We start from the raw sequence: 13,981 nt of genomic DNA, 5'->3' as shown, positions 1-13,981 counted from the left end.
ATAAAACACAGAGGCCAATGTGTGCCTGCATAGGAGGGCTGTGAGCCAAGGCAGAGTCCCAAGTCAGCGGGGAAAGGCTGATGGGATGTGGAAGGCAGAGGTGTCCAGAACCACTTGAGGCTTCCTGCTCGGTAAAGGGGACGCAGTGGGCCCATTCTCAGCTCAAGGGTCATAGATGGTGAAGCAAAAAGGCGCTTGCCACATCCCAGCCCCTACTGCCAGCCCCAGTCCATCTTCCTTCTGCCAGTGGCCTGGACTGTCCTCGGCGTCAGACACAGACCACGCAGCTTAGCAGCACAAGTCCCTTTTTATTAACCATCCTTCCTGGTCTGAATGTGCACAAGTAAAAAAGAAAACAGTAAAATGCCCAGGCAGGGAGGGCAGGGGAAGGGGCTCCTGAGGTTATCAGGCCAGATTCCAGCTCATTTCCCCCTTACAGACCCTCACCTGTGATTGAAATGCAACATGAGGCGGTGGTGCAGCCCTGCTGATGTCCGTCCTCCCAAACCTTGTCCAGATGGGCGCTGGCGGGGCCTGGTGCTGTGTAGCAGGCTGAGAAGACAGCCACGTGGCCTGGCCCTGGGCGAGCCTCAAGGGGATGTGAGGAGGGGCAAGTCAGCCAGTCTAGGACTGAGCAGAAGTCTATGCGGCTCCAGCCAGCCTCTGCTTCTTATATCTCACTGCCCTGAGATCGTGGGTCCCTCTCATCCCCACTTCGCCATTCAGAGGTTTTGGGCAGGAAAGACCAGGGAAAATGCTGAGTGTTCCAGGTAGAGAAAGCCTGATTTGGTGCCTGGGGTTGGCCTGAGTGGCCAAAGTGTTCAAAATATGAAGGCGGAGAATATCCCTCCTAACCTCGCATGGGGCACAACCTAGCTATGTCCTTAACGTGATCGACAGGCCTCCAAGGCCAGGCCTAGTGGACACGTGGAGCTGAGGAAGTGGACAAGAGAGGGTTTGGTCCACCCCACTCCCACACTTAGGTAAGTAGGAGAGACTGAGCTCCATAGGAAAATGGGATGGGGGTGAAGAGGTGATGGGGGAAAGGAGCAGACAAGATCCAAACTGGAAGGGAAACTTCTAGGCCAGCATGACTACACTCAAATGTTGTCCAGTCAATGACATGTCAGCTGCCTTTCTTGTCTCGTCTCCGGGTACCTGGCTGGGGTTAACATGGAGGGCAGGGAGAAGCAGCAGCCATTGAAACTGAAGATACCAGACACAGTCACCTTGATCCTCACGAGCCCAGCCCGTGTGGCATTCCCAGCCTGCTCTATCACCCACTCTTGGGCCTCTGTCCCATTTTTAACTTTTTTTCTGGTCACACCTTGAGGCATGTGGGATCTTAGTTCCCTGACAGGGACTGAACCCGTGCCCCCTACATTGCAAGCAGAGTCTTAACTACTGGACCACCAGGGATGTCCCCACTCTTGTTGCTTTGAAAAGAGGGGCCCATCTGGAATCTAAGAGAGAAAGCAGACTCCCCACCGTGGGGAGAGTTCAGGGAGTACTCACAGCACCGTGGCACGGGGCGGCCCCTGGCCCCTGGCTCAGAGCTGGGCTGGCACCGTTTGTAAACATTAGACTTGGTGATGTCTGGGATGGAGGAGCAGAGGGATGCCTGGACCATCAGGTCTGGATAAAGAGGCAGGGCGAGACCCCAAAAGCCTTGGGAAATGTCAATCAGCCATGGGCAAGGGGGCTCTCGGGCTCTCTGCAGACCCAGGAGGCAGTGGACAGGCATCCATCTACCTGCTTTGGTGCACTCATATGCTTTCAAGCTACCTCTGGGACTTGCCAGAGGAAGCCACTGGTGGCTGGGCTGCCGACAGCCTGGAGCAGGTGCTGAGTCCCGGGGTGATGAGCAGAGCCTCTATTCAGGACAGGCTCCTCTGTGGAGGATGGCACCCCTCGGAGCACACTCTTTCTCCAGAGGCAAGTCAGGCTGAGTTCTTTCTTTGGAGACCTACCGACACTCTTTACCCATGGTGTCCAGACACGGAAAAGTCGAGAGGTGGAGGAGGGGAGGAGGTTCCCCTGTGACATGAGACTTCCTCCTACCATCCATAGCACTGCCAGGATGGGGGAGCAGGAAGGGAGCTGAGTTTGAACTGCCTATAGGGGTGGGGCCTGATTTCACCCCAGAACTGTTCCTGGAAAAGGATGTGCAGATGTCATCCCACCAGTGGAGGGGAATGATGCTGGGCCCAGGGTGGTCCTGAAGCTCTATGAGATGGGTTCCTGGGTCCAACAACAAAGGCCAAGAATTCTCTGGGAGGCAGTAGTTATGCCAAAAGATCCACAAAAATGGCGTTGGCTGTGGTCTGGCCGAAGATGAAGGCTCCCAGGGTGACCAAGAGGACTCCGTAACTGACCATCGCCCACCAGCTGTGGAGCAGAGGGTGAGAGAGGGCCTGGTCAGTCAACCACTCTTGACTTTGCTGACTTTCATATATATGAAAATGCATGTACTAAGTCACTTCAGTCATGTCTGAAGTCATGACTCTTTGTGACCCTATGGACTGTAGCCAACCATGCTCCTCTGTCCATGGGATTCTCCAGGCAAGAATACTGGAGTGGGTTGCCATCTATCAGTTAATTACTGTAATTATTTATACCCCTTCTCCTGTGGGTAGAGCACTTCCTACTTCTCAACAGCTTTCACACAAGGGTTTATGGGGCTGGGTGGATGACTCCTAGACCACGGGGAAGGAGCCCAAGACCTAATGTGATTAGCTGACTGGTCAGGACACCAGGGGCAGGACCAGAATTAGAATGCATGTCTCCTGATGGAAAAGCTGGTCAGGAAAAAGCAAGTCACATGGAGTGATCAATTTTATTAAAAAAGAAGTCAAAAGACATCTGCAAACGTATATATAAAAAATAGCTGCAGGGTTATAACTGGATTTTTTTTGGGGGGGGGGGCCTTACCACATGGCATATGGGATCTTAGTTCCCCTACCAGCGATCAAAGAAAGCCATGCCCCCTGCATTGGAAGAACAGAGTCTTAACCACTGGACTGCCAGGGAAGTCCCCACAAAAATTTTCTGTTTTTTTTTTTTTTTAAAGTAAGCAACCTGGTCACAACCTCTCTACCATTCAGGAATATCTACATATTAAAAACAATGCAGTGTTTTGCAAAGTGTGGCCTATACATACAATGAATATTATTCAGCCTTAAAAACAAAGGACATTCTGACTCATGCTACAACAAACAGACCTTGAGGACATTATGCTAAGTGAAAGAAACCAGGTACAAAAATGAGAAATACAATTCCAGTTACAGGAAGTACCTAGAAGAGTCAGATTCACACAGAAAATAGAATGCTGGTTGCCAGGGGCTGGGGCGAGGGGGAAGAGGGAATGACTGTTTAATGGGTACAGAGTTTCAGTTTAGGATGATGCAAAAGTTCTGGAGATGGCTGGTGGTGACCGTTACACAAAAATACGAATGGAATTAATACTACTGAACATTTTAAAAAGGTAAAATTTTTAAAAATGTAGTGTTTTGTTTTCAATAGACTAAGAAATATTGAAAAGGCCTCTATGTACTGTGGTGGGAGGGATATGGGGAACAGGGCACTTTCATTCACTGCTACTGGGACTCTTAACTGGTACTGCCTCTAGAGAGGGTAATTTGAACCCATGTGCCAAAGTAAAAATGAGCATGCGTTGTGATAAAGCAACTTCCTTCTAAGAATCGATGACACTAAGATCCTTGAACAGCTGTGCCAAGGTGTATGCGCAGAAGTGTGTTCGCTTCAAACAACACATTCAAACAACAGATTCTACAGCCACTGAAATAGGAAGCAGTAGATCTTGTGTGGACACAGAGTGATCGCCAAGATACATGGTTCAGTGAAAAAAAGCAAGAGGTAGAAAAGTGTGTCTGGCTTGAAATAATTTTTGGAAAAAACCTAACCAGACACAAAACCTATGCGTCTGAGTATACACACACACCGCTTTGTGTACACAGACATCTGTGCACACACAGGGACAGTCTACAAAGGGCACAGGCCATGCTCATGACATGAAGCTCTCTCAGGAGAAGGGAGAGGGCGGTGGGGAAGGATGGACTTCCACGTTTTTCTCTAAAGTCCTTCAGAAGTGCTTGAACTGTTACAACTACACGTTACTCATTTTAAAAGGAGTATTTTAAGGAACCTCCTTAGTGGTCCAGTGGCTAAGACTCCATGCTCCCAAAGCAGGGGGCCTGGGTTTGATCCCTGGTCAGGGGACTAGATCTCACATGCTGTAACTAAGACCCAGCACGGCCAAATAAATAAATATATATATATATTTTTTAAACAGCATTTTAAAAACTCCTATTTTCAAAGTACACAGGTCTCCTGATTCCGACCCGTTTAAAGGGTACTTCCCCATCCAGCACCTCCCCGAGAGGCCCACAGGCTGGGCCCTGCTTTACCTGGCTGGCTTGACTTCCTCCATCTCAGAGAGTTTGGCTTGAATGAGGCACAGCCCTGGAAGAGAAGAGAGAGCTTGGGTGGGTCCCCCGGCCCACAGGCCAGCCTCCACCTTGGCCAGGAGACAGGGGAGGTGGATGCAGAAAGGCCTGTGTTTCCTCCACATTTTCCACTCTGCCTCTACCCTGCACCCCGCTGGAGGCCTGGCGGCTGGTCTCCCAGGAGAGGTCCTTGGGTGGCACGCAAGAGCTAGAGCTAAAGGGGCGGCACTGGGATGCGACTCTGTGCTGCCCTCACTGCAGGGCCCTTCCCAATGCACTTCTGAGCAGGTGTGGCCCCCTTGCTCCAACCAAAGTGGCAAGAGCTTTCCAGGTGGCCTCTTGGGTAGAAATAAGCTGGGTATAGGCAGAACTCATGACTGGGCAGACAGGAAGGTTTCCCGGGGACCTGGTCTCCCGACCTCCGTGTCAGGGTGCCAATGCCAGACCCTAATTACCCTCTCAGGGGCTGACTCAGCCAGATCCCTGACAGTCACGGAGGAATAGGTTCTTGAAATAAGAGTTAAGACTATAAAGACTGTGGATCTGGACAGACTTCGGTTTGAAAAGGGTCTGTTATTCTTTAGTTGAGTTTGTTAACCTCTAGGGAAGTTTGTTACCGTCTCTGAACCTCATACCTCCTCGTGGGTAAAATGGAGATGACAACTACACCTTCTTTGCAGGAGGTGATGCTTAAACAGGGGTTCCCACAGAGCCTGAAGGTGATCAATAAACGCTGGTGATTATGCTCCCCCGCAGGTGAGCAAGAGAGGAGCTGAGGCCAGGAGGGTCTGGGAGTGAGTGCTGTGGGGACACTGGGGGTCCACACCTGGGAAGACAAAGATGAAGCAGGCGGCCAGGCCTCCGATGACTGAGATGACCTTGCCGATGTCAGGGATGAAGAGCGCCAGCAGCAAGGTGAGCAGGAACCAGATCAGCGTCTGCAGCACTCGCCGCCGCCGCTCTCGCCCCACGTCCTCCTCCACCGGCATGCCCTGGTAGCGCAGCCATAGGCCTTCGATCACCGCCCTGCCCACACAGAGAGTGGCTCAGAGGCATACCTGCTGACAGCAACCCCCAACTCCAGCCACAGAGCCAGACCCCCAACTGGATGGATTGTAGGTAAGACGATCCCTGAGTCTCAGTCTCCTCTTCTGTGAAATGGGTCTAGTGTCGTTCTTCTCAGGGTTGCCATGGGGACCGGATGGGATGGTGAATGTGAAAGACTGAGTGCTTTGCCTGGTCCAGAGTTTGCACACCCCATGGGAACTGATTCCACTAGACTCCTGGAAAGGGAGGGTCTGGGGTATCCAGAAGACAGGGTGTTCAGGAAGGGACCTGGATTAGAGGTTCTCAGAGCACTCACAGACTGTCCTGGGGACTCTGGGACAAAGGTGGCCCCCCAAGACCTGGCTGGGGGTGCTTGCAGGGCCATCCTAGGCACTGACTGTTTCCTATGGGCTTCAGTGTCTCGCTCTATACAGGACCATGTTCAAAGGGCATCCAGGGGCCCTGGTGAGAAGAAGCACCTTCGTGGGGTGGGGAGGGGCTCACCGTCCGCAGAAGTGCAGGATAGGGTAGGAGGTGAGCACACTTAGGATGATGAAGGCACGGGCCACAGCCACAGCCACGTCCTCCGATGGGTAGGACAGGAGCACGTCAGGGTCCACAGCGGCCCCAAAGGTCAGGAAGCCGCAGATACCTGAGGGCGGGGACAAGAGGGCTGGGTCAGAGCGACCCTGGGAGGGTTAGGGAGATGGACCATCCCTTGCTCAGTCCAGCAGCAGATGGAGAGGTGACACAGCAGCCCTGGAGGCTAAGACTGAGGCTTAGAAGGCTGTCAGGGCTGGGCTCAGAAGCCCCCCTCCCTGACTTCTCACATTCCCCACCCCACACTGCTACCTCTTTGATCTTGAACTCCCCCAGCAGTTCCTGTCTCAGAGCTTCTGCATTAACTTCTGCCTGCCCATCTCCTCATCATTCAGGTCCCAGCTCAGGGGTCCCCCCTCATCCACAGTGACCCCCGCCCCCAGGCACTCTCTCCACATCACCTTGATCTCTTTTCTTCACAGTGTTCCTCTCTCTTTGGTTTTCCTTTTCTTCACTTGTTTATCATCTGTCTCCCTCAACTAGTAAAAACATAAGCCCCAGAAGAACAGGGCCTCTGCCTATTTGCCCTCCCTTGTTCTTGGCTCTGTATTCCTGGCTGTGTCCGCAGAAGCTAGTACAGAGCTGGTCCTGAGCCCCATTGTGGCAGCCATCACTGGGCCACTCTTCCTGGTCTCCCGGTCCTGCTCCCTCTTCCACACCACTCTCCACACAACACGCAGAGCCAACCCTTCTCCGAGCCACACCCCTGCTGAAAACGCTTCCTCTCTGGCTCCCACCAGTCTTCAAGGATCTGGCTGTGCTCCCTGTTTGGCTGTGCTGCCCACCACCCACCCCCACAGCTTGCTCCACAGACCACCTTCTGTCCCGGCCTCAGGGACTCGGCATTTTCTCGTTCCTCTGTCTAGAAAGCTTTTCCCCCGGGCTCTTCAGATTCTAGCTCCTTCTCATGGTTTGGGCTTCCCCGGATGCCAGCTCCTCTGAGGGGAGCTGTCTGTGATCCACCCCCTAAAGCCAGCCCCACTCACATCTTCCCTGGTTCACTGTTACCGTGGCACTCATCTCGATTTCCTTACTGATTCCCGGTTTACTCCTGTGAGACTGTCTCTCCGAATAGACTGTCAATCTCAATGCAAGCAGGACCAGACCTCTCTCTATGGCATCCCCTCCATGCTGAGAAAGCTCCTGGGGCTGACTGACTAGGCGCCCACTGAGAGCTGATGAATGAACACATGCACTCATCTCTCATCTGGGAAGGAGGAGGCCCAAAATGCCAACACAAGTATTTGACGTGCTGGGAATGCAGGGTTAAGCCCAGGAAATCCTGGGCCAGAGCACTTGGGAATGAGGGAGAGTGGGAGCCCTCTAAGCCTGGCCCTCAGAGGGGAGCACTCACCTGTGCCCATGTAGACAGCGAGGGCGATGACCATGGCGGCTGTCACCACGCCGCCCCAGGTCTTCAGCTCGGGCCGCCGCATGCTGTTGAAGACGGGTACGCTGCTCACGTGACACTGTCAGGGTGAAGGGCAGGGTCAGGGTGGGCAGGTGACCTCATCCCAAGGACAAAGGGCAGAGTCCTGGGGCTCCCACTCAGCTCCCCTTTCCAGGACCACCCGCCCCTGTCCCACCAATAATGTGGACTCCATCCCAGGATGGGAAGTGAGCTTAAAAGGGACCTTGCAACTGGCACCTGAAATCCGAAGCAGATGGTGGGCATGGCGTTGAACACGGCTATCCAGGAAGCTGGCCTGCAGACAGACACACAAGATGCTGCTGCCCAGGAAGCCCTCGGAGTCCCCAGCTGCCCCAGGCCTTTACTCTTGAGTCAGCCCCCTACAGCCCCTACCAGCCAGCTACACACGTCCCGCCCACACAAGTGCGGAGCTGGGAAAGGACACACTCCACAGGTCAGTAAACTGGGGCTCTGGGAGGCCCTCCCGGGACTCAAATCCAGAAGGTTTGGTTCTTGCACTTGGGCTTCTGCTTCTCTGGTTTGTTCAAGAAAAAGGAAACCAAACTTCCTCTCAGTGGTAAAAAAAATACACCTTGCCTGCCAATGCAGGAGACAGGGGTTTGATCCCTGGTCCAGGAAGAGCCCATATTTCGAGAAGCAACTAAGCCTAGGAGCCACAGCTGCTGAGCCCACATGCTGAAACTACTGAAGCCCAAGAGCCTGTGCTCTGGGCTTGAGAACAAGAGAAGCCACTGTAAAAGGAGCCTGTGTGCCACACCTAGCGAGTAGTCCCCACTTGCCACAGCTAGAGGAAAGCTCTAGAAGCAATGAAGACCCAGCACAGCCAAAAATCAATCAATCAATCAAAAAAAGTTTTAAAGCTTTTTAAAAAAGAAACCTTTCTTTAAAAAAAATTGGAAAATTGATTCATTTTCACAAAGAAGATACAGGTAAGCACATGTTGAAGATAAGCACATGTTGAAAAAATGTGCAGTTACACTTTGGCAGGGTCTATAACCTAAGGCCTAGTCTCACACTGGCTCATCTGTTGGACGTTAATGGCAAAGTGGCCCTCATCTCTGGTTCTTACTCTTTCCTCCAGTAAAAAGAGATCAGGACCTCTTGTCTCCTTCCTACAATGACCAATGAGTCAAACCCCTAATGAGCCTTGGGATTTTTTTTTTTTTAATGTATTTATTTGGCTGTGCCAGGTCTTAGTCATCGCATGTGGCATTTAGTTCCCTGACCAGGGGCCCCTGCATTGGGAGCACGGAGTCTCAGCAACTGGATCATCAGGGAAGTCTCCTGTGTGGCTTTTTCATGACGGACCCAATATCTCCTGGGGCCCAAGTGCAGCTTCTATCCTGGGTGCCTCCTGGGGGCCCTCACTCACCTGTTCAGGGTGTCTGCTGGGCTCATCTCTTTATCAGGCCAGATGTATTTGATGATAACGATAGCAGTCACATACCAGGTGCCCACGACGCTCAGGAAGCTGCCAGGAAGGATGAATTAAGCCTCCTCCTCCCTAGTCCCAGCTGCCTCTTCTTCAATTCTATCCCCAGGGACATCCATCCTTCACCTTAGTGACCTAAAGTGTCTAAGGAACCAACTGGGAGATCACTCCAAACAAAAGACTTAAGAAATGCATGAGAAATAAATTTCAGAGAAACAAGCCACAGTTAGGAAGCCAAGAGGGGGCCAGACTGACACGTGTGGCCCCTGGGAAATGAGGTGGTTCAGCTCCATAGCTCAGAGACTGCAGCAGGGGGCGCTGGGCTTCAAAGCACATCTGTTACTTCAGTCAGAGCAGCCCAGTTATGGCCAGAGCTGCAAGCAGGGCCATTGAGAAGCAGGAAAGGTTGGAGGTAGAAGGCTCCAAGGCATTAATACCAGAAAGTTAACATTAAAGGGAACCTTGGAGACACTGAGCGTGACCCCTTCAATTAAGGATCACAGGAAACAGGTTAGAATCCCTGTTTTTCAGATTCTGAGCCAAGAAGCTAGTCCCTTCCCTTCACACTGAGCTGCATGGAAAACGCTGCGAAGCTAACAATCCCAAATGATCAAGAAATCCCATGCTTTGTGAGAAAGACAAGGCCGAGGCCAGGAGAGGCCTTCACACTCAGGATTACTATCCGTCCCTTCTTGGACAAGGACATTTGGACCTGATGCAAAGAGCCACTGTCTCCCTAGCTGATGACACAAAAGGAAGGTCTTCTGCTAGAATTTCTGCAAGCCCTGGTCTGCCCCTGCCTCGTCCCCTCTTTCTGTCCCTGGAGGCAAGGTGGCATGGAGGAGCGGGGTTCCCCTGCTGCCCTTGGGTCTCTGACTGCCTGTGATCAGAACTGCTGTCCAGCGCAGGCTGGGGTGGGGCCTCCGAACCTGGCATATTTCTGGAAGCCGATCTCCCTGGGTATGGAAAGGGGCAGGATGAAGAGGCAGGCAGTGAGGCTGATGGTGAATTTGCGGTCTGTGTACCAGGGGCTGCCGCCGGCCCCCTCAGGCTCCTTTGCCATCACAGCTATAACTGCAGAGGGAGGAAGGAGAGAAGGTGATGCCAGTCTACTGCAGGGCATGGTCCTCCATCTCTGCCGGGATCGCCAACTGTCTCATGCGCCCAGCAGCCAGGAGGGAGGATTCCCAGATGAATGCCGGGTCCAGGCTTTGGGTGGGTATTCCATGCTCTTCCCTGCCCACTGCAGGATTCCCAGGGCCAAGGGGGAGGGATGAGGTAGATACTGAAGGGGGACCTCACTCTTGTCCTGCTGGTCCCCGATGATGATGAGGAAGGCGATGCAGGTCCCGAAGGTGTAGGTAGCAATGGCGACCTCACACAGCACGCCTGTCAGCTTGCCACACACAGCCCACACCACCTCCTGGTAGGTCCTCTCATTGCTGGCCTGGGAGCAGTAGGCCAGGATGACGAGGCCACTGATGATGAAAACCAGCATGGCCTGCAGGCAGGGTGGAGCAAGAGTGTGTGGTAAAGGTCTGGCAGCAAAGAGCAGCCTGGTTTTGCTCAGCATTTACTGGCCTGGTGCCCAAAGCCCATTTGGCAAATGAGCCTTATCCTGCAGGGCGATCTTAACAGATTACTGGAATTGAGATTTTTCCTTAAAGACAAAAAGTTTTGAGGAAAATTTCAAACGTGAGCAAAAGTAGATAGAATAGAACAGCGGACCACTATGCACCCATCACTCAAATCTCAAATTCAAAAATCATCAATTCAGGGACTTCCCTGGTGGGCCAGTGGTTCCGACACCATGCAGCCAATGCAGGGAGGGCAGGTTTGATCCCTGGTGGGCAATTAATCTCCCACATGCTGTGTGGTGTGGCCAAAAGATTAAACACAAAACAGTCATCAATTCATGACCAGTCTTGTTTCATCTCGTCCCTCTCCCACTCTGGATTATGTTGAAGAAAATACAAGCTATTGTATCATTTCATCAGTAAATATTTCAACATGCAGTTCTAAAAGGTGTGGGCCCGCTTTTTAAACATAACCACATAACTATTAAATATGCAATTGATGTCTGAAATTCCCTAATTGTGAGGAAGGCTTTTGAAACCTCATCTGGCCTCAAAGGAAAGAACGCTACAATAGCTTAATAATGCCAGCCATGTGTGGCAGAGGGGAGAGTGATTAGCATGTGTCACTGACCACTCCTGATCCAGAGCCTCCCTTCTGAGGCCAGGAGCCCAGACCCACCACTCTGCATTTCTGCCTGCCAGGCCCCCCTCACTCACCATCTGCAACGTGATGCCAGCTGCCACGCCCCCAGCAGTGCTGAAGGCTGCCGGGAAGTTGAGTAGCCCCGCGCCCAGGCAGGCATTGACAACGATGAAGATGGCTCCAAGTGTGGAAGTGGTGCCTCCGCCCAGACCCCCAGGAGGGGCCTCCCCCTCACTCTTGGGGGCTATGTCCACAGAGGGACTCTGCAGCAGACGGGCACGCTCCCCAGAGTCTGTGCTTAAGCCCCATTCGTCAAGGTCTCTGTTGATGCTGACCTGGGCCATGGCCCCTGGAGTCCTGTTCCCGCAGAGTCTGTGGGTTCTGTCTCACGGCCTCATCCGCTGGGGAACCGAGGGAACACACTTTCAGCTGGAGGGTGCCCCAGACTGTGTGGGGCTGTTATCCTAGGAGGCCTATGGGTTCTGGCTCTCCTAAACCTAGATGCGAAAGGCAGGTATACCGTTATCCCAAGATAACAACTTTCCCAAGATCAAATGGTCGAGATTCAAATCCAGGTGTGCCAGTGTGTGGAACACTGCACTGGGTGCCACAGGGTAATGGCAGAGACAGACAGATGTCAGATGCAACTCCTGCCTGCTTCAGGCTTACGGACCGACCAGGTAAATAAGACACAAACCCAGAAGAGAGAGGTACCGACATGTCAGCACTAGAAGCCGTGCATCAAGCAGGAGTGTCACGCACATCTCTCATTCATTTCTTAGATGACAGTGGTCATAAGGTTCAGAGAGATCAAATCACTCATCTAGGATCATACAGTAGCAAGCTGCAGAGCAAGATTTAGATTCAAATCTGTCTGGCTTCTCAACTGGTTTCTACACCAGAGGGTCTGAAGAACAATCCTCACCTAGAACTGTGGGTATTTCAGTTTCTTACAGCTTGGCATACCTCCCTCCGGCCCAGAGTCTAAACTCTGTGGTGCTTTCAAAGCCCTTCAAAATTTCAGTGAGGATTTAAATTCTCTTCTCCCACATGACTGACCTCACCACTGCTCATCACAGAGGCATTCCATCTCGTGCCCCCAGCACACTGGGGGGTTTAAAATGTCTAGTGAGGCCTCTTGGGTGGTCTGATTCTTTCCATGGCTCCTCCTGTGATGGCTGAACAAAGTTGGGAGCTGTAAACTCATCAGAGGGAAAAGGGGGCATTTGGGGACCCTCAGACATGTCACCAAGCATGCAACCAAGGGACACAGCTCCAGGGAAAATGTCTCCCTGCTGGCTCCAAATCCAGAAAGATCAGTCAGATACCCCAGGGCTTCCTCTTATGCAACTTGCCACCCAGCCAGCAACTCAGCAAAAAATCAAAGCAGTGAATGAGTACTGGAGGCAGTTTTGGTCTCTCAGGCTTCCAGGGTAGCGCCAGAGAGAACCATGTAAAGCTGGTGCTCCCCACACTGTGAGACCTCGTCCTCCATCCTGCTCACTTCTCAGACACAAGAAGTCTCTGCACTGCTCCAGAATCTCTTAGCCTCCCCTCCCCTCAAATTACTCTGCTCCATGGTCCCCGGCTTACCTGCTCTTTCCACCCTTCTGGCTTTGGTGGACAGAGAGCTATTCCTTATGGCACCTTCTCCCCCAAAATCTGAGATCTGATTCTCCCCACTTCCCTCTCTGCCTTCAATTTTTTCTTTCTCAAACTTCACCATTGCTGGTCAACAGAGTGAAGGCAACTGAGACGCACTCTTAACTCACAGAGTGAAGCACCAGCTCAGTTAGGGAAACAGAGCCATGGAGGGAAAGAGGCTAATGTCCCAGGGGCTCGTTGGCAGTCAGAACTAGCAGCCTAATGCCCAGGCGCTCAGGCCAGGGCTGTAACCACTGCAGTAGGCCCCTGAGAGCCCAACGAGAGGAAGTACCCAGGCCAGCCTGGGGCCGAATCCCAGAAATAGGAGGGGTGGGCTGCATTGGAAAATGGGCCACGGCCTACCCGGGGCGGAGAGTGGGCTGCTGTGTGTTAAACTGGGGAGGGGATTCCGGGGCTTGACAGGTGGAGACCAGGTAGGGACAGGCCGGGATAAGGCGCAGCAAGGGCCAGCCGACCCCGGGCGGGCATGGGGCAGAGGATGCCAGGCTGCAGGGCCCTGCAGCGAGTGAGTAGGGTTCTGCCACGATGGGGGCCTTGGGGACCCAGATTCCACCCTCCAGCAACCTGTACCTCCTTCCACCTACCTGCGGTCTTTCTAGCCCCGGCTGGCAGTGGAGACACGTGAGCAGCGATCACATGACTGCCGGGGTCGGGCCGGACCGCCGGGCACGCTGGGAGTTGTAGTTCTCTGCGGGAGTCAGTGTTAAACTGTTGTTCACTCGCCCAGTCGTGTCCGACTCTCCGACCCCCGTGAACTTCAGCACGCTAGACTTCCCTGTCCCTCACCAACTCCCGGAGTTTGCCCAAGTGTATGTTCATTGCATCGGTGAGGCCATCCAGCCATCTCATCCTCTGACGCCCTCTTTTCCTTCTGCCCTCGATCTTTCCCAGCATCAGGGACTTTTCCAGTGAGTCTGCTGCTGCTAAGTCGCTTCAGTCGTGTCCAACTCTGTGCGACCCCATAGACGGCAGCCCACCAGGCTCCCCCGTCCCTGGGATTCTCCAGGCGAGAACATTGGAGTGGGTTGCCATTGCCTTCTCCAATGCATGAACGTGAAAATCGAAAGTGAAGTCTCACAGTCGTGTCCGACTCCTAGCGACCCCATGGACTGCAGCCCA

The 13,981-nt window shown here is 53.0% G+C and overlaps 1 protein-coding gene across 4 annotated transcripts; it reads right to left on the bottom strand.

Annotated features, from left to right (window-relative positions):
* Positions 1–2,195: 2,195 nt before the first annotated feature.
* SLC38A7 (solute carrier family 38 member 7) lies at positions 2,196–13,551 on the bottom strand. 4 transcript variants are annotated; one of them, XM_020890697.2, is made up of 11 exons: positions 13,447–13,551; positions 11,272–11,694; positions 10,280–10,478; positions 9,907–10,051; positions 8,918–9,016; positions 7,762–7,819; positions 7,468–7,582; positions 6,018–6,165; positions 5,293–5,492; positions 4,428–4,482; positions 2,196–2,388 (listed from the first exon to the last, which is right to left on the bottom strand). In XM_020890697.2, the coding sequence occupies exons 2-11, from the start codon at positions 11,539–11,541 to the stop codon at positions 2,286–2,288; spliced, it is 1,392 nt and encodes a 463-aa protein (XP_020746356.2). In that variant the 5' UTR covers positions 11,542–11,694; positions 13,447–13,551; the 3' UTR covers positions 2,196–2,285. The 4 variants fall into 4 exon arrangements, with proteins under 4 accessions (XP_020746356.2, XP_070307311.1, XP_020746358.2 ...); XM_070451210.1 differs by having other exon boundaries at positions 11,533–11,694; XM_020890699.2 differs by lacking the exon at positions 13,447–13,551 and adding an exon at positions 12,791–13,437.
* Between the last annotated feature and the right edge of the window lie 430 nt (positions 13,552–13,981).

The sequence above is a fragment of the Odocoileus virginianus genome, chromosome 20, assembly GCF_023699985.2.
Source record: "Odocoileus virginianus isolate 20LAN1187 ecotype Illinois chromosome 20, Ovbor_1.2, whole genome shotgun sequence".
Lineage (NCBI taxonomy): Eukaryota > Metazoa > Chordata > Mammalia > Artiodactyla > Cervidae > Odocoileus > Odocoileus virginianus.
This window is presented reverse-complemented; position numbering and strand designations above follow the sequence as displayed.